General features: G+C 38.3%; 1 protein-coding gene across 1 annotated transcript; it reads right to left on the reverse strand.

The window, feature by feature from the left end:
- Window positions 1–22: 22 nt before the first annotated feature.
- Window positions 23–25,353, reverse strand: ube2l3b (ubiquitin-conjugating enzyme E2L 3b). The gene is made up of 4 exons (XM_028034964.1): window positions 25,254–25,353; window positions 10,514–10,609; window positions 10,244–10,430; window positions 23–694 (listed from the first exon to the last, which is right to left on the reverse strand). The coding sequence occupies exons 1-4, from the start codon at window positions 25,278–25,280 to the stop codon at window positions 540–542; spliced, it is 465 nt and encodes a 154-aa protein (XP_027890765.1). The 5' UTR covers window positions 25,281–25,353; the 3' UTR covers window positions 23–539.
- Window positions 25,354–25,656: the final 303 nt, after the last annotated feature.

Raw genomic sequence — 25,656 nt, forward strand, 5'->3', positions numbered from 1 at the left:
TTCAGTAAATACACTTTCAATGTTTGAGCTCAAACTTTCTTTTGTCACATTTATTTCATTTAAAAAAAAAAAAGACTGTTTTCCTGGAACAAAATAAAAAGTTCAGTTCATCAAAAATGTATACAAGAGATCTATAATCTATAGATCTATAATCAAGTGTTTTTAACAGGAAGAAAAAGAATACGTTTCTCTGAATTTTTTCATCTTGACTTATTCTGAGCATCATGTTCCCCTAAGAATTACTTTTACATTTAGACTAAAAGTAAAAAGACCATATCATCTTCCACAGAAAAAGAAGAGAGAAGGGAGTCTGTCTGATCAACAGACAATCCTGGATGGGTACGGATGCATGACACTATCACACCCCTCCTCATGTTGGCAGCTCCAGGCCTGCAGAGTGGTGCAGTATTTGTTGTGGAAGTGTGGAAGAGAGTGAACAAGCAACGTGGTTAGAGGTATGGTACAGCAAATAGGATAGATAACCTGTCGGGCAGAGAAAAGGAGAAGAGAAGAAGAAACAGCTATGTGCTTGTCACTTATTAGTCCAGGGGCCTCTTTTCTCCGTGTTTCTTTGTAAATTCTTCAGCATTCTTCAAGAATTTTTTACGGTCCTTTGAGTACTCTTCTGCTAAGTCTGCCCTCAGAGGATGTTCTGGCTGAGGATCATTCACCAGTGCAATGAGGGACTGAATTACTGGAAAAGAAACAAAAAAATCAAGTTTAAAATCAAAAGCACTTTAAAGATAGCTGGTGATACTGTTGTCAAATACAAATGTGCTAGCAAAATTCAGACCCTCATCCCCCTTAAAAAAATTGACAATCATCTTATAAATTCAGTTCAACAGAGTTTAGTTATACAATGCCAATTTTTAAAAACTGTAACAACATTTTTTGCAAAAATATATAGTAAGTTTACGAGTTTCAAGGTATACCGCACTATAAAACCTGGTTTTAAAGTGGTTTCAAAACCACTAAAATATTCCGTCATGCTAGTAGTTCGGGTGTTTCACACTGTCAGCCAAAGCAGCTGCTCCATCAGAAAGCTGACCACAGCCGCACCATTTCTCTCTTCTTTATTACTGTCAGTTCTTCAGAGCAACGAGCTGCTAGCAAGTCAGCTAAATCACAGTCATTCTGCTGCAAAAGTTACTGCAAGTGTTCCTGCCGCGGCTCCTGATTAAACTCTTATTAATCCTCTGTATGAGGAGCTCTCTGATAGCAGACAACATGTCTGTTGTCCACAATCAATGAATGCATTCAGCTGTTAATCAAATGGTTTCAGTGCTGTACCCTGCTTGGCGCTTCTATTTGCACCCCTGAAGAAGGAATGACAATCTGAGAACAGCCGGGCTGAGCCACATTGGACTTGCTAGTGGAAAACGAATCTGGCCGGAGCGGACCGGGACCAGAGGCAGGCTGGTGGAAAAATACTATGGGTTAATGGGCACCTTCGGGGCAGGGGCACTCACGGCGCTCCCCACAAGATGCCGTCCTGGGCGGTTGCCCTTAACAGAAACTGCCACTGTCCATCCCCCTGTGTCGGAAGCACGGCAGTGCAGACATAGAGGCAGGGATCCAACAGGCTTGACAGCATTGCTGCCTGCTTTATTAGCTCTAGCTGCTGGCTCAAACAATGTACCTGGGGTGGGCCTCCATTATTTAACCTGTAGCTGATTTAATATCCAGGATCTGTTGTATGGTGGCATAATCAAGCCAAAATCTTGTGTGTAAAAACAACATCCACACAAGAGGAATATACAGTATTAAGACAATAAAAGTGAAGCACAGCTCTGCTCTCCATAGTAACAAGATGGGCAGGGCAAACAATGAGATGAATAGAAGAGGATGATCTGAGGGTATGGGCGGGTGTAGCAATGTGAAAGAGGTTCAAAAGATAAGGAGGGGTGAGGTTGTGAACAACTTTGAAAGTAAAAGGATAAGTATTTTGTAGTTGATGGGGATGGGAAGTCAATGGAGCTGTGGTACAATAGGTGTGATGTGATTGAGAGGGTTGTATATGATGCAGGCAGCTGAATTTTGGACCAATTGTAGTTTATGGAGGGTTTTCTGTGCTTGGCCAAAAAGAAGCGAATTGAAGTAATCTAAACCAGAGGTGATCAGACTTTGAGACAATTTATATTTCCAAGATGGAAGTAGGGGGGACGCTGACACAGTAAACTGGGGAAGATTCCAGTGGAGGATGTGTAGGTTGATGTTGCTGAAGGCCAAGTTGACGGTCACAAATGGATTTACAACACAAGTTCCTGGATAACTGAGGTTTTACAGGATGTAGTGTACTCCCATCTTTGTTGCTTCATCTACCAATCATGTTTCCTGATAAGCCATCTTCAGAGGGGGCTGCATGACACAATCATAGCTTACTTACTTGGGTTGCAGTTTGCTAGTGAAAGGGGCTGGAGATGGGGGAAGGTGCTAACATTATTGCTTGGATTTGAATCAGTATTTTTTGCAACCAATGAAAGCAAGGTTGTAACAAATACATTGGCCAATATAATTTTCACAGTTGTGGCCTTGGAATAAAGTCCAGAGTCCTCAACATCCGAGACGAAGACAAGACAGAATACAAATGAGTCAGAGACCATCAAAAAGTGGTCTTGGTCTCAAGTACTAGAACACTGGTACTTGTATCAATCACACTGACATTGTTTACATATTTGTTATGTTTTTGGTCTTTAGGATCTTATTATGTTAATTGTTTTTGTTTTTTGAAGTAGAATCACACAAAGTGAGTAAAATTAGAACAGAATTTGTATGTTAGGAAGTGTTAAAACTTCCAGCCATGTTTGGAAATTTCTGAGGTTTAGAATGAACAGCATAGTAAAATCTAAGATGGAAGAGATGGCAAACAACCACAGGTTAAGCCAGTTGATGTTGCAAACAGCCTACATTTTAAGTTGCAGCTCATTTTATTGCTTTAAGTCTTAAAGCAGCACTACTATGTATTTTTCATCACATAGTGCCATTGTATAGCCCAATTAAGTTACTGTTACCTTCAGCTATTAAAATTGTGTATATACCATATGTAACTTAAAGGAAATTTATGAAGCTCCTGCTCTTTCTGACAGTCCACCTTCACCATGTCATCACAATAGTAACTGTCTTGGATACCAGTCATATGTAGAAATGGAATGCCTTCTGCTGAAAATATTAGTCATGAACGAGGAGGCGAGAGCAAGCGATGCGTGTGTGGAAGCAGACCTCTATTTAGCTTGTGCAAATCTACACTGCCTCGCCAAAAAAAAGTCGCCACCAAAAAATGGTCACACTCTCTAATATTTTGTTGGACCGCCTTTAGCTTTGATTACAGCCTGCATTCGCTGTGGCATTGTTTCAATAAGCTTCTGCAGTGTCACAAGATTTATGATGATGGGAGAGTCTGACCACTGCGCAAAGCCTTCTCCAGCACATCCCAAAGATTCTCAATGGGGTTAAGGTCTGGACTCTGTGGTGGCCAATCCATGTGTGAAAAAGATGTCTCATGCTCCCTGAACCACTCTTTCACAATGTGAGCCCGATGAATCCTGGCATTGTCATCTTGGAATATGCCCGTTCCATTTGGGAAGGCAAAATCCATTGATGGAATAACCTGGTCATTCAGTATATTCAGGTAATCAGCTGACCTCATTCTTTGGGCACACAATGTTGCTGAACCTAGACCTGGCCAACTGCAGCAACCCCAGATCATAGCACTGCCCCCACAGGCTTGTACAGTAGGCACTAGGCATGATGGGTGCATCACTTCACCTGCCTCTCTTCTTACCCTGATGCGCCCATCACTCTGGAACAGGGTCAATCTGGACTCATCAGACCACATGACCCTCTTCCATTCCTCCAGAGTCCAATCTTTATGCTCCCTAGCAAACTGAAGCCTTTTTTTCTGGTTAGCCTTACTGATTAGAGGTTTTCTTACGGCTACACAGCTGTTCAATCCCAACGCCTTGAGTTCCCTTCGCATTGTGCGTGTGGAAATGCTTTTGCGTTCACAATTAAACATACTCCTGAGTTCTGCTGTTGTTTTTCTTCGATTTGATTTCACCAAACGTTTAAGTAATCACCGATCACGATCATTCAGGATTTTTTTCCGACCACATTTCTTCCTGGAAGACGATGGTTCCCCACCATCCTTCCAGTTTTTAATGATGCGTTGGACAGTTCTTAACCCAGTTCTAGTAGTTTCTGCAATCTCCTTAGATGTTTTCTCTGCTTGATGCATGCCAATGATTTGACCCTTCTTAAACAGACTAACGTCTTTTCCACGACCACAGGATGTGTCTTTTGCCATGGTTGTTTAAGAAATGAGGAGTTACTCATTGCATCAGCTGGGGTTAAATAACTTGTTGCCAGCTGAAAGATAATCGCCTATGCAGTACTTATCCAATAGGAGGCTTGTACCTATTTGCTTAGTTAAATCCAGGTGGCGACTTTTTTTTTGGCCAGGCAGCGTATTGAAATTATGCAAGGTGACCTTGAGTGCCAATAACCCTGCTTCTCCGGGATTATTCTCCCGCTGAGGGGAGCGTGTGCAGGATCAGGTGCGTTCAGAGTCTTGCCGACTTCTGATCACTTCTAATGGTGAAATGTTACTTGATTTCAAAAACGTTCTCACTGCAGAGAAAAAGTTAAAGGTATTCAGCTTGATGATGACACAATGTGGGTTATCTGTTCAGCTTGCTGAATATTAATTAAACAAAATGGAAATAAAATGCAATTAAATGACATTTTTACCATTTGATGGTCAACGAATAAAATTTAGCACAACCTCTGCTCCAGACTACGAACATTTTTGTCCACATCTCCCTTCTTCAGTTCTTTTTTTCCAGAACTAACTAATTGGTGTGAACAAATGAACAGACACTGATGGCTGTTAAGTCTAAGCTTAATGTAGTATACAGCCGTCATGTTCAGAAAATACTACTTGTGCACAAAACAGAAACAATGTGAATTTGGCAATAAATCTAGTATGCTTTCCGACCCTTTGAAAAATCAAGATAATAGCCATTTAATTAATATAATAAGAATGCAGACAAAAATACCATATGTGACCCAATGATTATCAACGGAACTCTCCACAATATTATATATTTCTATACAATACAAATATGACTGACTCAGCAGATATCTCCTCTTATCTGAGCAGTATATCTCTACCTACTATTGCAGAGTATTGCTCCGTCTCAGATGGTGTTATTACTTTGGAGGAGGTCTGGGCAACAATTAAAATGAATGCTAAATGGAAAATGGCCTGGCCCCAGTAGGTTTCCACTGGAATTTCTAAGTCATTTTGGCCAGCTATTCAATCAATATTTATGCCTGCTGTTAACATTTTGAAAAACGGCATCCCCCCTCATGGAGACACGCCTCCATTAGTCTGCTTTGAAAAAATGGTGAAAGTCCTATGGACTGTTCTTCCTTTAGATCTGTTAGTTTGCTTAATGTACAAAATTATGGCAAAAGTACTGTCCTGGAGATTGGAAAACATCCTCCCTAAAATAATAGACCCGAATAAGGCAGGATTTATAAAATCAATATATGGCAAAAACAATATATGACATGTTCTTAATGTTGTTCAGTATCTTGATACTAACAAAGAGCCAGTATTAATTGCCCCCATTGATGCAGCGAAGGCTGTTGACAGAGTTGAAAAGCAATTGAATTTCATGTGTCAGAGACATTCCTTGTGGGAAGCCTTTCACCCTTATTGTTTCCATTGCTTATTGAACCTCTGGTCGGGATTAACAGGACTACTGCTGATGTATGTGGAATTAATATAGATGGGTCACGTTATTTCACTATTTGCTTATGATATGCTTTTGTATATGTGCAAACTTGAGAAATCAATTCCAGCCATCTTGGAATCTATGAGAATGTCCACAGTGCTTTGTCAGGATACAAAATCAGAATAGGGAAGTCTGCTGCCACCCCTTTTAATACAATCTCCCTTTCTTTTTCTTTTTTTGTACCCCTCCAGGAGGTCTTTTATGGGCTCTAGTGTCCCTTATATGAAAGCAGGCTGACAGGAAAGGGGGAGGGGGGAAGACACGCGGCAAATATCGTCGGGTCCGGGATCGCAACTTACTTTCTCAAAATCCTGAGAAATTTTCTCAAGATCTGTGAAATGTTTCAAAAACTGTGAGTTCCTTTTTTTAAAAAGGAAGTGAAGTAAATAAATAAATAATAGAATACCAACTACTTGAGTGATCGGCAGCAATAGGACAGTCTGGGCAGCATAATCTTCAGCACAAAATCCATCAGCACAAACACTCCAAAGAAAAGTGCTCTCTCTCCCTGCTTCTCTTCTCCATCAGGACAGGGAGATCATATTGCCGTCACCGCTCTGATTCAGGACAATTATGAGTCTGTGTACAGACAGAAGGTGGATCAGCTGGTCTGCTGGAGCAGTGACAACCATCTGAAGATAGCTCTTTCAGGATTTTACCATTTTCAAGTACGTAATAGGGCATATGTTGTGAATTATTTCACATTTCCAGGGCCCCACTTTCTCTCTACAAGTGTGGTGGTCTTGCCAGAAAGACATTCTCCAAAAGAAGATCCAGCAGAGGTTAAAGTTCCTGCAGGTGTCTCAGGTACTGCTCGTCCTCTTTGATACCACTGTTATTCTGTATTTTTTATGTCTGTCCGTTTATTATTAACATCTATAGAGTCCTCTGTTACCTTTGTCTGAATGAAAAACTTTGATTCACTCACAACATTTTGGGATAGTTTCTTATTCTTTTTTTTTTTTTTTACCCCTCCAGGGGGTCTTTTGTGGGCTCTAGTGTCCCTTATATGATAGTAGGCTGACAGGAAACGGGGAAGGAGAGGGGGGAAGACATGCGGCAAATGTCGTCGGGTCCGGGAGTCGAACCCGCGACGGCCGCGTCGAGGACTCGAGGCCTCAAAATAAGGGTCGCGCTAACCGCTAAGCCACCACGGCACGCCCGGGATACTTTTTTATTCTTACTTAGATAAAGACATCCTTCCATGGGTGACCACGATAGCTTTTATTTTACAGAGTCAACACCAGTGGTATAAGTGGTCCAGTATGCAACGGTACTTTTAGATTTTACTTATCAGTGCATCAGAACATTTTTCGTTGTAACAGGTCAGTCTGTTTTTCCCCATTAATGCGCTCCCTGAATCTGTGGAAAGAGCAGTTTTTTATTTGTTAAAAAAGTTTTAAATATCCAATAAATTTCGTTCCACCTCACGATTGTGTCCCACTTGTTGTAGATTCTTCACAAAATAATAAGCATTTTAGATCTTTATGTTTGAAGCCTGAAAAGCGGCAAAAGGTTGAAACGTTCAAGGGGGACGAATACTTTCACAAGGCACTGTAACTAAACCAAGAAAGGATAATACTAATCAAAGGAAACTAAACAGAAATGCATGACGAACAAAATGCAAAAAAGAAAAAAAAACTACGAACCTAACTAAATACAGAGGAATAAACCTGTATGGCAAGGCCTTTTGAGCAATAATTAATACAAGGGACTATGAATATGGCAAAAACAAACAGTGTTTTTAGATCAAAGGTAAGATAATATTGTTGAAGTGCCACAGCTTTGTTGATACCACATCTAATACTAAGAATTAAAATACATATTTTAAAATAATATAAATAATAAAATATGTAAAATACATATTTTACAGACCATAACAGTAATAAGGAACTTATTCATGTTTTGAATTAGATTTTATCCTGCATATTTAGTTCTTTAATATTATGTTTCATGTCAGTTTTAATGTCATGATGCTGTAAGTGACTCCATTACATTTTCAATTTAACTCATTAGGATTTGATTAAGAGCCAGTTTTTTCTTTGTAATTTCTGTACAGTAAAACTATAGATCTACAAATCAATAAGACAGGTCTATATAAAGATATAATACATGTTTCTGTCCAATATTTATGACATCAAAAGGATCAAGAACTTTTGTTTTTCCACTTAAGCTCTGGTTTTCACAGTGAATGCCATGTGGGTGAAATTTTATAGCTGATACTCTGACGTCCCGTTCTACTGAAGGCAGCACAGAGCTGCACCACAAGGAAATGACAAAAACACTGAAGAGAAGATGAGTTATGATTGATATAGTTGCAGTTCTAGCCATGTTTTAATGTTGCAGAAAACAGTATTTTGTAAGTAGTTTGAAGTTTAAACTGGCATTATTGTACATCTTTTACATCTTTTATCTGGCCAGGTCAGATAAAAGTTAGTTGCTAAATCTTGTTAGTTGCAATATTTAGCAACTAACATCAGAAAATGGCACAGAATGAGAAAGCTGATAAAGTTTGAATCGTTTTGTTTTGTGCCATTCTGACTGGCTTTTGTTAGGCCTACCAATTTTAAGGTGAATGTCAATTTGCATTTTTCTTAGACACCTGTAAAAATAACTTCTGTTCACATAGCTGAGAAACTAATAATTAAATAATGTGCATTTATTTTATACAGAGCCCTCTAGGTCAGTGGTCCCCAACCTCTTTATCACCACAGACCGGTCAAGGCTTGGCAATTTTACTGCGGCCGGGGAGATGGGTGGGGAGGAGGTCACATGACATAATTTTAAATTTTTTTTGTCCCGATTTTCCCCTTATGACAATCATAGAACGTTCCAACCTGCAGTGTGGTGTGTTACGTAGAACGTCGGGGCCGCTCCGATCTAAAATCGGGCATATTCAACATGTTTGATTGTCTTGGCTCGATTATCTCAGCCTGTGGGGTTTTCCCTGACTGGGATTAGAACGCAGCCTGTTGAATGTGACAGGTAGCCAATCAGAAAACGCCATAACGTAAGCACGGAGGGAATCCCAAACAGTTGACATGGCGCAACTGAGAGTCCGGTTTAGCGCACAGTGCAGCAAATAGAGCGGCTCCACTCACGCCTTTTCTTTTTGTTACGTTTTTAATCGCTTAAAATGAGCCACAAACTATCACTACTGTTTCTACATCGTCATCCGTGTTAGTTTATTCTAAATTCACGTATGGTATGTTGGGGTTTTACGGGATTTTCTTCTGGAATCGGGATGAGTGAGTGGAATCGGTTCGTGTGTGGTGTGTTGCTCCTGCCGTGTGGCTGGACTCACGAACCGACCGAACCTGTTGGACTTTTATCGGCTCTGTGGTCACAGAGGTTTGGAAAATCGGTCGACAATCCTTAAATTGTGCAGCGTGAACCAGACCTAAAACTCACAAGCTCTACTCCTCTAATCTCGTCTCGACCACTGCCCTAACGCTCTCCGACTCTGGTCGCTATGGTAACGTTTACAAATCCCTTCAAAATAAGATACAGATGCGCAACAAAAACGAACATTTTAATTTCGTGAAAATTTTAACTCACGATAACGACCAATGGGAGCCCTGAGCTTGTTTCTCTGCAACGAGACGGTCCATCTGGGATGGATGGAAGACAATGACACCCGAAGTGTTGCTTATGCACAGGGTGCTTGGCCTCTACGTGGCGAAGCAGTTTGAAGCTTCATTGCCTCATTAACATCCGGTCACCATATCATGCAGAGCTTGGACTGTGGGAATCACCTACCGGGATAAATCCCTTCTCCTGTCTCTTCTCTGGGCCTTTTCATCTTCACAAAGAAACTTTCCAAAGAATCTGATCTGTTTCTGACTTATTTTGCTGCTTGTGGCTCAATGTTGGTGCGCAAGACGTAACCGAGAGAATCCGGTTAGAGGATTTTCAAAATAGAAGATCCTCCAGACTCGGATAATAAATAAAACGGAAATATTTAATTATTTCTTGTGCGGCCCGGTACCAATTGGTCCACGGACCGGGGGTTGGGGACGACGGCACCAGAGGGCTCAGTAATTTTAGAAAAACAAAAACACAATTTCTTTTAACACTTAAAAAAAAAAATTAAAGTGTTTTTTGCTGTTATGATTTTGATTGTACAGAAATAATCAAAATCACAACAGCAACAATAATTATAGTTATATTAATAATAAAATAATATTCAGTGCAAAGTAGCCTACATCTTTGAAGAGGGGCAGTAAGAACCTGGATAATGGACAGAGGGGTGCTGGACCAAAAAAGGTTGAGAATCACTGTTTTAGTGCTTTTTTAACGTGTTTTCAAAGAAACAATAACAAAATAGCGTTCATTGACAAACAAAAAAACCAACATTTTATTGGTAAAATAGCTCAGCTAGCTTTATCAGGTAGCTCAGATCATTTATGATAAAAAAGGCAGTTTTATCATGTGGTACCACTAACCTTGGTCAGTTTTGGTAGCGGGTTTCCAGTTCTCAGCACTAATCACAGGCAAGCATACCTGACCTTTCTCATCGATGTTGGGGTGATAGATCTTTGTCTTGAATGTGATTTTGGGAGGCTTGAATGGGTACTCGGTTGGAAAAATTATTTCAATCCTGAATGCACCTTTGTCATATGGTGGATTGTCCTGGAAGAAAAGTTAATGATTAAAACTATAAATCCAAATTAAGGCAAATCAGCCTAGAAAAACAAAAAGAGATAACTTCTTACAGGAACAATAAGCCCTTGCCATGACAATAGGTTTGATTCCTCAACTTGAATGTTTCTGAAGTTCTTCATCCCAGATCTCCGAATCTCTTCAAGTTCCTAATAAACCAAACATGACACATATTATACATTAAAAGTCTCAACTGCAAATGCTGTGATCGATCGACGAATAGAAACATACACACAAACTAAGAGACAATCTAAGGAAGTCACAAAAAATACTGTGTGGAAAAAGGAAACCAGACTGTCTGAGGAAAAAATAAAACTAATAGATTACTACAGATCGGGGCGTGCTGTGGTGGTGCAGGGGGTTAGCACGCCCCACGTTTGGAGGCCTTAGTCCTCGACACGGACGTCGCGGGTTCGACTCCCGGTCCCGACGACCTTTACCGCATGTCTTCCCCCCCTCTCCTCACTCTCCTTCCTGTCTGCCTACTGTCGGAAAAATACGAACCACTAGCGCCGCAAAAACTCTACAGAAAAAAAAAAAAAAAAAAAAAAAAAAAAAAAAAAAAAAAGATTACTACAGATCATCATTGCTGCTTGCAAGTCAAGTCAAAGAAGCCAAGAGAACCACAAGTAGCAGTGAAAGAAGCAAAGAAAATAAGATTGGTGACAACATCCGACTCTTCTTAAACAGAGATGATTCATCCACATAAGTAGAACAAAGCTGGGGAGGTCATAAGCGGTGGACAAACTAACAGAAGAGGTTCTTCTCAGACACAAGAGATCCCGCAAAAAGAACCCAGGCCTGAATGTATCGCACTCCCATTGTAAGCGGAGACCAAAGGTCACTGATATGGAGAAACGTGCCTGTAAAATTCACAAAAATGATTCAAGTAAAAAAAAAAGCACCATCTTGAAATTATAGATACATTATCTGTTACTGATGAAATGGCTTTATCCATCTGTAATTAAGAAAACACTGACTGCATGTGTTTTCTTAGTAGGTAGATGTGAAACCTACAAGGACCTTTCTAGCCCTTCAACAAACAATTATATTTGTTATCAAATATTGTGATGACTAATCAGATCAAAAAAATTGGCACATTTAGCAGATTTTTCATTTTACCATTTAAGCCTTTTTTAAGTATACAATATTAGAAAGACAATAATAGATGCAAAAAATAGTTGAATCTCTTTTAAAATAATATAACTTGGCTAAAATCCAATCAAATAGCATTTTTTTAGTTTATTTGTTAAAAAGGAAGTGTCTACAGCTAGAAAATATCCAATATCACTTCACTCAATACAGTGTGGGGTTACGCTTTTGACCATTTCACAACTGATTGAAATCTTTTGGTAACACTTATTTTGAAGGGCTGTGCATGCCACTGTCTTAAACATGGCATAACACCTGTCATGAGTCTTCATGAATATTTATGACTGTTGTCATTAAGGGCCATTTGGTAAATAACACTTTTAATACAAAGTTGACACTGTTTAAAATGTCTTGTCATTATCCTGGAGAAAAAATGTCCTTGTTATGACAACTTGACATGAACCAAGAATCATCATTTGTCATAAATATATCCTAGCAGGTGTGTACTACCAAACTTTCCTGTCAATTCTAGTTAATCTTAACAGTGACAGTCCTGAGCCCATTATAGTTTTGTCATTAATATTTTCCCTTACACATTGGAACACATTGAACTAGTTACGGATATCATTAAGTGTTATTACACTGTAAAAAGCTTTAACGAAACAGTCATTAATATTTCCCCTTACCTCAAGTAAAGTGGAACAAGTAGGATCAGTAATAATGAGGTTGTTGTGTTTTACTACACTATCAATAGCTTCAACAACTAGGCCTGTCACCATTACAAATTTTGCTGGATGATAAATTGTCAAAGAACATATTGCAATAAACAATAATATTGTTTTGAGACCATTTTCAAGTAATGTGATAGTAATAATGGCATAATAATAATGCAACAACACATTTTCAAGGATCAATAAACTTTAACTTTTTATAAACATTTAAACACTGGAATTTGAGGACATTGGAAATATCCAAAATAAATAAAGAAAACAACAGAAACAACAAATAAAATGAATTATGAAGTCTCTGTAAACAAAATTGTCTTTCAAAAAAGGGGATAGTTGAGACCAAAGCACCAGACTGAAGAAAGAGAAAAACGATAAATGAAGAAAATGATTGAGTTTTTTGTAATTTATTGTGTAATTACTTGATTTATTGTTTATTGTGACAGGTTTACTAACAACACTGTCATTAATATTTCACCCTACCTGAAATAAAATGTAACAAGTAGGACCAATAATAAAGATTTCATTAAGTTTTATTACACTGTCAAATGATTTAATTCCTCTTGATGTAAGAGGAATTAATAGTTCCTCTTACATTAAGAGTAAAGTGGAACAAGTAGCAGCGATCCGCGGATGAGCGATCTGCGCCAAGGTAAACTTCAGAGATCAAGCTGCGACATTGTGCGACATTGGTGAGCGCTCCCTGTTCAATGGATCAACTATAAAAACTATAAACCCATCTTTCTTTCAGGAATAATTCTGACCTGCCAGTAAAATGCTCACCGCAGAAGAGATGCTTGCGGTCCAGCTTACTAAAAAAATATATATTTTTTTTATTGTTATTTTTTTAATAAAAACAAAAACAAACAATGCTTAGCCTGGCAGGGGGCCACGTACAGTCTAGCGACCCGTCAGGCTTATCATACACTGGGAGAAACCCTGTAAATTCTATTAATTTCTTAGTACAAGTAAAATAATAACTAGCGCTGAACTAAACTATGCTGACCAAATATTTGCTTGGCAGAAGTTCCAACCACTGTTATTCCTAATACATGGCTTAATATATATTTTTAGGCACATGAGTGTATCTTTTCACTTAATGAGCATTCAACAGGACTTCCAACCAGATACTCTGGTACAGTGACTTCTTCTATCTCTCATGGCTAGTCCCCATAAGCATCCTTCACACCCGTAGCTTGTCTTCAGTAGCATCCTTTGTCCTGTTATTGTTAACATAAGAAAATTTCGCGCATGCGGACAACGCTGGAGGGCAAAAAGACAATTCTTTTACATGTCATCCATAGCTGCGCTGCTGCGGTAGAATAATTCCGTTAACTCAATCAAACTTGGAAATTTAGGTATTATTAATTTCGTGCTATGCTCCACAGCAAAGGGGAAACCCATTGAAGTTCAACTCAAAACCACATCTTTCTCGCTCTCTGGATTGGCCAGGCTATACACAGACTCGTTGCCATAGCAACTGACAACAACGCCCCTAAAAAAACACCCAGATATTTCCCACACAAAGAGCAGATCATTCAGTCTGTTGCAGTAGTATGGTTTTAGGGTTAATGTTTATTTTGCGATTATTTATAAGTGATTGCTGTGGTACGAGGAGAAAACTCTAAATATATTGCTGCACTTTACTGTATGACTACCTCGCTGTTACTGTCTCTTACTCTGCAGTTGTGGAGTCACAATGTTTGGGATCATGAGCGCCCCCTCCTTGAGGCAAGAGAACTGCCTGCCTCACCTCAAATCTGTTCTCTGGTTTCTGATCGCTCCTCAGCACATGAAACACGTTACACACACAGTTGGTGACAAAAAACACTGGACATTATATGCATAAACTAAATTATGAAAAATCAGTTCATACATTAAATGTTTTTTAGCCATTTTATTGGCGACACACAGACAGGACGAGCATGCTACCATAGAATGGCAGCCAGTGCAGTTAGTGAGAGGTTGATCAATCCCAGGTGAGGCTCAACTCGCTGCTGCCTCACCGGCTTCGCTTCTGAGCATTTGAATGGGAAAATTCAGCGATTTTGAAGAAAAAATAATAAAAATTGGTTAAGCTAAATAAAAAATAGGTACTTTATAGTACAAACCACAGGGTGAAAATAGCAATATAAATTATTGTATATTTTTCCGTTATGACAGATGAGGCTCTGCCTCACTTGCCTCCCCTGACCACACGTCATTGCTATTAAGTGACATACTTCTTCGCACACTGGAGGTCTGGCCGACTGTTTTAACCTGTGTTCGTTAGGTGCGCAAGATGAAGGCTTCTTCTTCATATTTTCACCAGCCTGCAATGTTGGAGCACTGCTGCCTCTCATTGGTGGAGATGGTGTATTGCACTACTTAAAACCGATTTAATGTCGTGTTTCACTAGTGCTTCGTAGACATCTTGCTGGAATATTGTGGGATCAATTAGATGAAGAAAGTTAAGACTAACAACATATGACAGAGTAATGTAATAAAGCAACATAACTGTTGTGTGTTCCAATGTGTAAGGGAAAATATTAATGTCAATTATTAATGGTCTTGTGACTGTCACCGTTAAAACTAACAACAAATGACAGGTTAATGTAGTAATACCCAAAGATACATAACTTTTTAAAGTTTGATATGTAATGCCTGTTATAACATATTTATGACGGATGATGATTCTTAGTTAATATCAAGTTGTCAAAACAAAAACATTTTTTTGTCTTGGTGAATGGCAAGTTGTCACAAAGACATTTTAAATAATGTAATTTTTGTATTAAAACTGTAATTGTTTACCAAATGACGCTTAATGACAGTCACAAATACTCATGAAGATTTCATCTTCATGACAGTGTCATGTCAGCCTTATGCACATTCCTTCAAGAAGTGTTACCAAAATGTTTTTTAAATAATTTGAACTGGTTGACACCAATTCTACTTATGGTGTTTTGGGTAGAACAAATTGATGGACAAAAGTACAAAACGGGTAAATTTTTGTACAGTTCGGGCTTAACATCTGCTCCAGATGTGGTGTTTTTTTCAGCAAATTGCTTTTTTAATATCTGTATACTCCAGTTAATTATTAATTATGTAAATTAGTAAATTATCTCTATAACTGGTTCATTATAATTAATCCAATTAATCGTTTCAGCCCAAGATCTTACATTCCCCTTCACCATTGATCCCACAACAAAAAACATATCCTGAAGTTATTGTCAAGGTCAATAACAAAATTGTACGAACTGAAATTGACATGAAAACAACAAGTTGTTAATACTGAAAAACAAAAACGGACCTGTCTGTATTCATTTGTCAGTTGTAGTCCATGTTGTTTACCATGAAAATTAAGTTAAAAAATTAAAGGCTGCTGGATCTCACTATCAAGTCATAATCCATAAAGGTGATGTTCTACGCTGATGGACAAACTGAATCCTTTGCAACTGCGTCTGGTAGAGGAACATTTTATTACTGATCATTAAAAAGCCTGTCAATTGTGATTTTGGCTGTTGTCAGTTTTTTATCAGTTTGTCATCGAGACATATATATATATACATATATATAAACAGTCATGGCCAAAAGTATTGAGAATGACACAAATATTATATTTTCACATGATCTGCTGCCCTCTGGTTTTCATGTGTGTATGTCAGATGTTGTCATCACATACAGAAATACAATTGCAATCATATTATGAGTAACAAAAGCTTTTAATGACAGTTAGAATGAGTTAATGCAGCAAGTCAATATTTGCAGTGTTGACCCCTCTTCTTCAGGACCTCTGCAATTCTCCCTGGCATGCTCGCAATCAATTTCTGGACCAAATCCTGACGGATAGCAGTCCATTCTTGCACAATCAATGCTTGCATTTTGTCAGAATTCCTAGGTTTTCGTTTGTCCACCCGTCTCTTGATGATTGACCACAAGTTTTCAATGGGATTAAGATCAGGGGAGTTTCCAGGCCATGGACCCAAAATCTCTATGTTTTGTTCCCTGAGCCAGTTAGATATCACCTTTGCTTTATGGCAAGGTGCTCCATCATGCTGGAAAAGGCATTGTTCATCACCAAACTGCTCTTGGACGGTTGGGAGAAGTTGCTCTCGGAGGACATTCTGGTACCATTCTTTATTCATGGCTGTGTTTTTAGGTAAGACTGTGAGAGAGCCGACTCCCTTGGCTGAGAAGCAACCCCACACATGAATGGTTTCAGGATGCTTTACAGTTGGCATGAGACAAGACTGGTGGTAGCGCTCACCTTGTCTTCTCCGAACAAGCTGTTTTCCAGATGTCCCAAACAATCGGAAAGGGGATTCATCAGAGAAAATGACTTTACCCCAGTCCTCAGCAGTCCACTCCCTGTACCTTTTGCAGAATATCAGTCTGTCCCTGATGTTTTTCCTGGAGAGAAGTGGCTTCTTTGCTGCACTCCTTGAGACCAGGCCTTGCTCCAAGAGTCTCCGCCTCACAGTGCGTGCAGATGCACTCACACCTGCCTGCTGCCATTCCTGAGCAAGCTCTGCACTGCTGGTAGCCCGATCCCGCAGCTGAAACACTTTTAAGAGACGGTCCTGGCGCTTGCTGGTCTTTCTTGGGCGCCCTGGAGCCTTTTTGGCAACAATGGAACCTCTCTCCTTGAAGTTCTTGATGATGCGATAGATTGTTGACTGAGGTGCAATCTTTCTAGCTGTGATTTTCTTTCCTGTTAGGCCATTTTTGTGCAGTGCAATGATGACTGCACATGTTTCTTTCGAGGTAACCATGGTTCACAGAAGAGAAACAATGATGCCAAGCACCAGCCTCTTTTTAAAGTGTCCAGTGGTGTCATTCTTACTTAATCATGACAGATTGATCTCCAGCCCTGTCCTCATCACCACCCACACCTGTGTTAATGAAGCAATCACTGAAACAATGTTAGCTGGTCCTTTTAAGGCAGGGCTGCAATGAAGTTGAAATGTGTTTTGGGGGATAAGGTTCATTTTCTAGGCAAATATTGACTTTGCAATTAATTGCTGTTCCGCTGATCACTCTTTATAACATTCTGGAGTATATGCAAATTGCCGTTATAAAAACTGAAGCAGTAGACTTTGTAAATATTAACATTTGAATCATTCTCAAAACATTTGGCCATGACTGTACATCCAATACCATTAGGTGTTGAAAGGTCACAATACACTTTCAATGTTTCAATCTTGTTTTATTGAAAAATATACCCTTGAAACAATACAAACTTGTTTTAACTGCCCATTGGATAGTCCTCTGAAAGATAAATGAAATTTATATAATTGTTATACAAACTACAAAACTAAACAAAACAAAATCATTTCCTTTAGTCTTTCACTTTTTACACTACAAAACAAAAATTGAACACAGGTTAGACTAGACCTGTTTTAAGCCTCTTGTCATAATAACGTGCACAGCAGTATTTTGCTTAAAAAAAACAACTCACAATATACAGTATATATCACAAGGTCTGAGTTACTTTGAGGACATAACACAACAACTTAAACAACCAATAACATGAATTAAGTTTTAGGTTTCCTTGTGAAAACAACTGTTTTTACATATAAAAACAACCTAAAATATAACCTCAAAAAGCTTACAGGACCAAAGCTCCTAAATGTCAAACATTCAACAAAAAAGTAAAGAATGTGTACAGCATTTTCATATGAGCAGTAAGACAAACATTGGCACAGGAAAGTTTGTTCTCACAGATTCATTGCAGTAACTTGTACAAGTGGCAGGTTTTTCTTGATGAACAAAAACATTTCTGCATTTTCAACAAACATGCAATTTCTTTTCTGAGCTACTACATGTCCAGCCAAGCACTTGCTTTCAATACTTGAGAGAGACAAGCTCAGGCAAGTAGAGCAAGATGAGGGAAACACTTTCCACTGAGCCTCCAGAAGGCCAATGGGTTCTGGCTCCTTTCAATAGGAACCTCAGGCAGGTAATTATGTACCCGAATAGCAGAAAGGCTGGCCAGCTGTTGCTCCTTATTAATATTTTCTTTCAAGATTTCAGTTCTGCAAACAGTAGACCACACATTTTGGCTGCAGGTGCAAATATGTCAGGAGGTCCCACTACAGAGAATTTTCCTGAAACAAGTTTCTCATCCACAGGTGTGCATCTGGTCTCCCCCTCTGCACGTTTGACCAAAAGGAGCCGTTTCAATTGATCTTTCACCTCTGCTGAGAAGTAGCCATTCTTGTACCTTGTTTTGCATCAACAAAGAAAGATGGGTCAATTTTAGTTTTTATGGGTTGCATGAATTTTAATGAATCCATGTCATAAAAATTCCATACATTTAAATTTTTATGACTTGCATGTAAGTGAATGCATTTCAATCAAGCAATTTTCATTTCTTATTTTATTTAAATGTTTGTTGAAATATAGCAGTAGGCTAAAATAACTATGGATAGAAAATAGAATATTTATACTTACTTGCCTTGGATCAGGAATAGCAGCCAAGGGCGCCGCGTGACGCAGTGGTAACAGCAATTGCCCCGTAAACAGAGACCCGGACATGCCGAGTTCGACTTACGTCCTTGGTTCTTTTGACTTTCAAACCTTCTCTTTCTGCCCCCTTCCTATTAGATTACTAAAGGCAACTAGTGCCCCAAAAACAAAACCTTAAAAAGAATAGTGGTCAAGCTCAAGGTCAGTGTTGTTGAATCTTCTTACAACAGCCTCCAATAGCGCAGCTTTGGCTGTACCAATCATGCTTGCTTGCCTCTGCAAAAGCTGCTTGAGTGCAATGACATTTGGGATGACCTCTACTGCTGCAGTTGTTGAGATAATCTCCTTTGTGAGTTCTTCAAAAGGTGCAAAGATGTTCAGCACATTGTCCATTAGTTCCCACTGGTTTCAGTGAGTGTGGCTGGTAACTCGTGCTCAGTAGCATACACGCCAACAGCATGTCTCTGCTCCAACAGACTGCAGCATGTAGACCATCCTGTTCCACCGCATTGAACAGTCTTGTTGTAATCGCTTCCTGGGCTGACCTAACTGTATGCATGTTTGTATGTTGTAGACTGAGGAATAAGCAAGCAATGAATGCTTAAAATGTCAGAAAATTCTCCTTCGTGTTGCCAGAATAAATGCAATGCTGTTCTAGCTGTCCCTTGCTTAAGAGTTGAAGTGTGTGCCAAATAGGGTAAACTTTACAAGTTGGCATCATAAAGTACTTTGGCCATATTATGAGCGTTGTCCCGTAAAACAATGCTCATATTTATTATGCAAGAGTTCACAACAATCCAACATCACCTTAAATACTGATGATAAATTGGCAGCAGTGTGAGATCCAACATTTCTTTACAGTATTAGCAGTACTTAATGACAATCAAACTGTTTGTCAATCCATTCCATCCAACATGGACATGATCCATCAGAAGTCTGATAAAACTCAGTTGCTGTCTTACAATGATACTTCATCACAGAAAATCCAAAACAGATAACCCTAGCTTGGCACACTGACCATTTCGAATACAGTGCCTTGTGAAAGTATTCGTCCCCCTTGAACTTTTCAATCTTTTGCCGATTTTCAGGCTTCAAACATAAAGATCTACATTTTTTATGATTTGGTGAAGAATCAACAAATGGAACACAATCGTGAGGTGGAACAAAATTTATAGGATATTTTAAACCTTTTTAACAAATAAACTGCAAAGTTGGCCGTGCAATATTATTCAGCCCCTTTACTTTCAGTGCAGCAAACTCACTAAAGAGGTTCAGTGAGGATCTCTGAATGATCCAATGTTGTCCTAAATGACTGATGATGATAAATAGAATCCACCTGTGTGTAATATAGTGCCCTATAAATGCTCTGTGATAGTCTCAGGGTTGTGTTTAAAGCACAGAGACATAAAACATGTTTAACAAAATGTTTAAACAGTCCCTCTGTTTCTGTTGTACTCCTGTTACCCCTCCTTCCCAACCCCAATGAGATTATATATTAAAATAATGAGGATAAATATCCAATAAATTTCGTTCCACCTTACAATTGTGTCCCACTTGTTGATTCTTCACAAAATAATACAAATTTTAGATCTTTATGTTTGAAGCCTGAAAAGGGGCAAACGGTTGAAAAGTTCAAGGGGGACGAATACTTTCACAAGGCACTGTAACTTGGCATTAGCATACCAAATGACCTCCAAAAACTATTTGTTTTTGTAATTATGTTCCCATACATAAAAGAATCAAAGAGCACATGACAAGATGGAATCTTACTCTTTTTCTAAGTTTTAGCTCTAGAATCGACTCAATTAAAAGGAATATTCTGCCCAAACTGCTATAGATGTTGCCGTTGTAAAATGGATCACATATGACTGAGACTTTACACCAAACAAACTGGATGCCAGGTTTAAAGACTGAATAACCAAAGGAATTACAGCTCTCTGCACAACAATGAACAACGGAATCTTAATTGATTTTGAAACACTAAAGAGAAAATATTCTCTAGACAAACAGCACTTCTATCAATATTTACAAATAAGAAATGTTGACTTAAAAATTAAGCCAATTACTGACAAAAATTTAAACCTAATGGAAATTTTTATCAATGCCTATAATAAAAAAATTAACATGAAACTTATTTAACTTATTTATAGAAACCTAATAGGTCTTAAAACAATTTGACCCTTCATGTTAAAGCCAGGTGGGAAAGAGAGAGCAACTTACAATAACAGAGGAGAATTGGGCAATAATATGGAGATATCAGTGGACATATAATAAATCACTACACTGGCAAGAATTTGGATTGAAAAAACTGGTAAGATTTTTTATCACACCTACTCAGAAATGTGACTAAGACAGAAATCCTCCTACTTCTTAGAGAAAATGCAGAAATCAAAATGTAAACCATCATCGCGTCTTTTGGGACTGAGCAGTCATAAAAGATTAGTGGAAAGACCTAAATAGTGCCTATAAGATATTTTCAAACAGAACATTCCTTCAGATTAAGTAAATGTATTTTGGAATAATATATCAATTAGTTTAAAAAAAGAAGAAATAACTGATGACTATTTTATTAATAGCAAGTAAAAATAACATTACACGAAAATGATTATCACAGGACAAACCAACTTTAGATGACTGGATGGATATAACATTTAACATATAAGATGAAAAAAACAAATAACAGCCTCTCTCAATCACAAAACCCAGCAATTTTGTCTGTGGTGGCTAGGCCTGTCGCTATAAACGATAAATCAATTAATCGCACGATAAATCAAAACTATCAACGTCATTTCAATTATCGGCATTATCGTCTCTTCCGGCCTTTTTCTCTTTCTGTTGATGACACCGAATGAAAAAAGGCTCAACTCCGGTGCTCTCCACTGACACCTCCCTTCCTCATTTCCTTAGTGTAAAGCCCAGCGCACACTACGATCTTAGAGCTGTCGGCCGATTGTCGCCCATTTTCAAAACCTGACAGACCACACATTAGCCGACAGAAATCCTAGGTATAAAGGTTCGATCGGGTTCGTTCTTGCCGTGTGGTGTCCAACAATGGCTACAAAATAATGGCTACAAGTCCAGTGAACTAATTTTAAAACCAGGCATTAATCAATGCTTTACTACAGTCTACCTGCAATGCATGTGGCTAGTGTCAGCGTAAAGTCCTGACTGAATGAAAATCATTAGAACCTATTTACATCACGTTAACGAAGAACAGCTGAAAAGTTACCGGGTTTATCAACTGAGGTAGTAATTTCGCTCCAACTCCTCCTCTTGTCATTTCTATATTCTTTGCATGTTGAATAAACATTAATGTTGTTTCCACTATTATCTCCAAAGTCCGCTGGACTTCGGGTTGCACTGTATCAGCTGTTTGGGATTCCCCGACGTAATTTCCCCTCAGAAAGCACGAGGAGAATCCTCGCTTTCTGATTGGCTACCTGTCACATTCAACAGGCTGCGTTAAAACTCCCAGTCGGGGAAAACCCCTGATTTAGATCAGAGCGGCAACGACGATCTACCGTAACACACCACACAATCTTAGAAAGACCAACGTTTTAAGATTGTCATATGGGGAAAAATAGGAGCAAAAAATCATGTAGTGTGAATTATTGCATCAGGTAGTCGATGTGCCCATTTTCTCTATTTAAATCTAATTATTACTGAAGGGCAACATAATATACACACTTCATAATCTGCACTATTTTAGTTGAATGCAGTATTTATTTACACTTTGGCTTTATGTTGTTTAGTTGTTTTTTTTTCCAAGTGAGTTTTTTGTTAATGGAGACTGAGAATCCATTTTATTTTTGTTTTTGGTTGTTTTGTTTATTTTGTTTATCAGCTCCAGTGTTAAGTGTTCTTTTGAAAATAAAGTGTATCTATCTTTGGCAAGAAATCTCATGCATTATTACATCATTTCCATTAAATCAGTGTAAAAAGGTCTTCAAACAATATTATCGTTTATTGCAATAATTTTTAAGACAATTAATCGTTGAGCAAAATTTGCTATCGTGACAGGCCTAGTGATATGAATTTTATGCTATATCGCACATCCCTACTCACTAGCATCATTATTATTATCTTAAACCTGCTTTACTAACATATGCAACAAAAAATGAGCCCTCACAATGGTCTTCCTTGAAACATCAACTTCAGTTCAGGCCAGCAGAGCACCAATCAGGACCCAGAGATCCTTGATGACATCACCGATTACTTTTCTCCTCAATGGTTTTGAACCTTGTGTTTATGGCAATGCTTCTGTTAGTTTGCAACAAAACTTGTCTCCTGATGCTTTGCAATGATGCATCATACGGTTGTTCTAGACACCATGAAACATTTGGAAGAAGCTCAGCCAATAGAAAATGAAGAAGCTTGTGTTTAAAGAAGGGCTCTCACATTAACAAACTATATATGTCTGTGCTTTAAATGCATATTTGGTTAAATATGCATTTAAAGCATATTTGTTTTTCTTTCAGTGAAGTTACTGACAGTGGGTATCCAGAAATTTTGCTCAAATAAGAGTAGCAATATTTTATAGCAATATAATATTATCCACAACTGGGGTATATAGCTTTTATAAAAAATATGTTTTTTTACTATTTGTCAAAAATGTCACCATGTTGTGACAGCATGAGACAGATAATCTGTGGGGAAAAAATCAAGCTCTCCACCTCCTTCCATTACTACTATTGCACTGCTCCCAGTCAAAAACAACCAATCAGAGCTAAGGGGAAGGTCTTAGCTCTGTCAATCATCCTCATGTGTGAGCTGCTTAATGTGCTAATGGCAGAGAAACAACTCACTGTTCCAGGAAAACTGTTTATCATCAGTGGTCATGGTAACTAGTCTGAGCAGTTGTGGCAGAGCAGGGCAAGTTGCATTACTTCTAAAACAAACAGTTACTGCCAAACCTGACAATTTTGTCTCCAATTAATTGCCAGAATCATTGGTAGAATATTCTATTACTAAGAGTCTATCCTCTTTCTGAGGTCCAGACTAAATTCTTTTCTCATTTTCTGTTGACATGATGAATTTGCTTCTTACCAAAAGAGTCAGATGTTCAAGTGACACTGACCCTAGGGACGGACAATATTGGATTTTTGGCCAATATTCAATATGCCAGTATACTAAAACTCATTTGGCCAATAACTGATAACAATATTTTTTTTCTATACCTACTTACTGAAACAATATGACTTTCTCTACTGTGTAATTAAAATACTGCATTCTTTGCTATTAAATGCAAATGCTACAAAGATGTAGGAAATGATGTAACACTGACCTTATTACTTTTAATGTCAAATTTATTCATAACATCTGCTCTCTCTAAGACAGTAACAATGCTCAAACAGTGCAAATTTGTAAGTCGTCACAAATTTAAACTCAACTTGTTCACAAGCAAAAAGCAAAAAGCAAAAAGCACATCAGTCGTGCATTAATACTTAACAGTTTATGATGTTGTGCTGCAGGACTCATTGTCACTGGTTTGTCATATAAAAACAACACATTTTATATCGGTGAATTATTTTTGACAGCATGGCCAATGTCCAATATTACATTTTACAGCTAATATTGGCCGATGCTGATAACAATTGTGCATCCCTACCAGAGCTCCTTCTATAAGTTTTGATCCTGTTTGACTCTGGACAGGTGTGAACATTAATTGAATGTTTAGGTGTGTTTTAAAGCAAATTTAATGCTCACTTATATCTTGGAAGTTTAAAAAAAAGCAAATAATATGATCATTTTGGCCTTGTCAGTTTTCAGTTTTCTTGTTACAACTCAAACACATCAAAAATTATATACTGATCAAATTTTGGGGTGATTTTGTCTTTTGGAGGAATAAAAAGTATGAACAGATTTTATCTAGGTAATAAGAGTTTATGTGACTTCATCAAGTGACTAATAATTCTGACAGTGATGTGACACTGAATACAAAAAGACCGCATTTTTGAAAATCTTGTGTTTTGTAAAACGAAGTGCACCACAGTCGATTGAATAAAACTCCACGCAAAAAAGATTAATGGAAGTTCATTTCCATAATGTTAAACTTCCTGTCCAGGCTTCACAGTTAATAACTATCCTGTAGGGTGTGACCGACTTCAACTACCGGAGTGATGAATTATTACCATCTTAGAATAATAAACTGATTAACCAGTCACGCACTGAAATCATATAAGTTTGGACAAAAAAAGCATAAATCTGACCAAATTTCCACGACTTCTTTAATCAAAGCACCGGTGCAACGATACCCAATCGTTTACAAAATCTATAAGATGGATATTTTATGAGGGCTAGCTATGAATTTACTGGCCTCCTCGCAGAACACAACAACGTTCCTGCCTGGCTGGATGACCAGCATGACCTCTCGTTAACCGAAGATTTAAAGATTAAGACAGTAAGTACAGCATTGAACTGTTTCAATATTTTGTATGCTCTTAGACACAATGTGATCACGAAGTTTGGCCCCACAAGGCATCTACATATCAAGAAGAATGCATCATAGAGTTCAAACGGAAACGTTTACCTTGGCCAGCCTTCTGCTCGCCGCCATCTTGAAGTCGTTGTGTTGTTCCCAGAATGCACAGCGACCTCCCGCTCCCCCCCACCCCCTCCAAAAAAAAAAAAAATGTCTTCTTCTTCTTAGTGTTTATTGGCAGTTGGCAACCATTGAAGTACTGCATTACTGCCACCAACTGTTATGGACTGAGGACCTTAATGTCACTTTACGTTGGTAAATTAGTAATTAGTATACTACTTACTAATTAGTAAGATCGAATCATCCAAAGAACTTTAATACAAAACATCTTTTAGTAAGAAATTTAAAAAGATGGGAAAACATTTGTGTACTGTAGATCAATTAAATCTTAACTGCAACAGCACACATCAAGACACATCTCAAGTGATGGTGGTCAGAAAATTGAGGTTAC

This window comes from Xiphophorus couchianus, chromosome 12 (genome assembly GCF_001444195.1).
Source record: "Xiphophorus couchianus chromosome 12, X_couchianus-1.0, whole genome shotgun sequence".
NCBI lineage: Eukaryota > Metazoa > Chordata > Actinopteri > Cyprinodontiformes > Poeciliidae > Xiphophorus > Xiphophorus couchianus.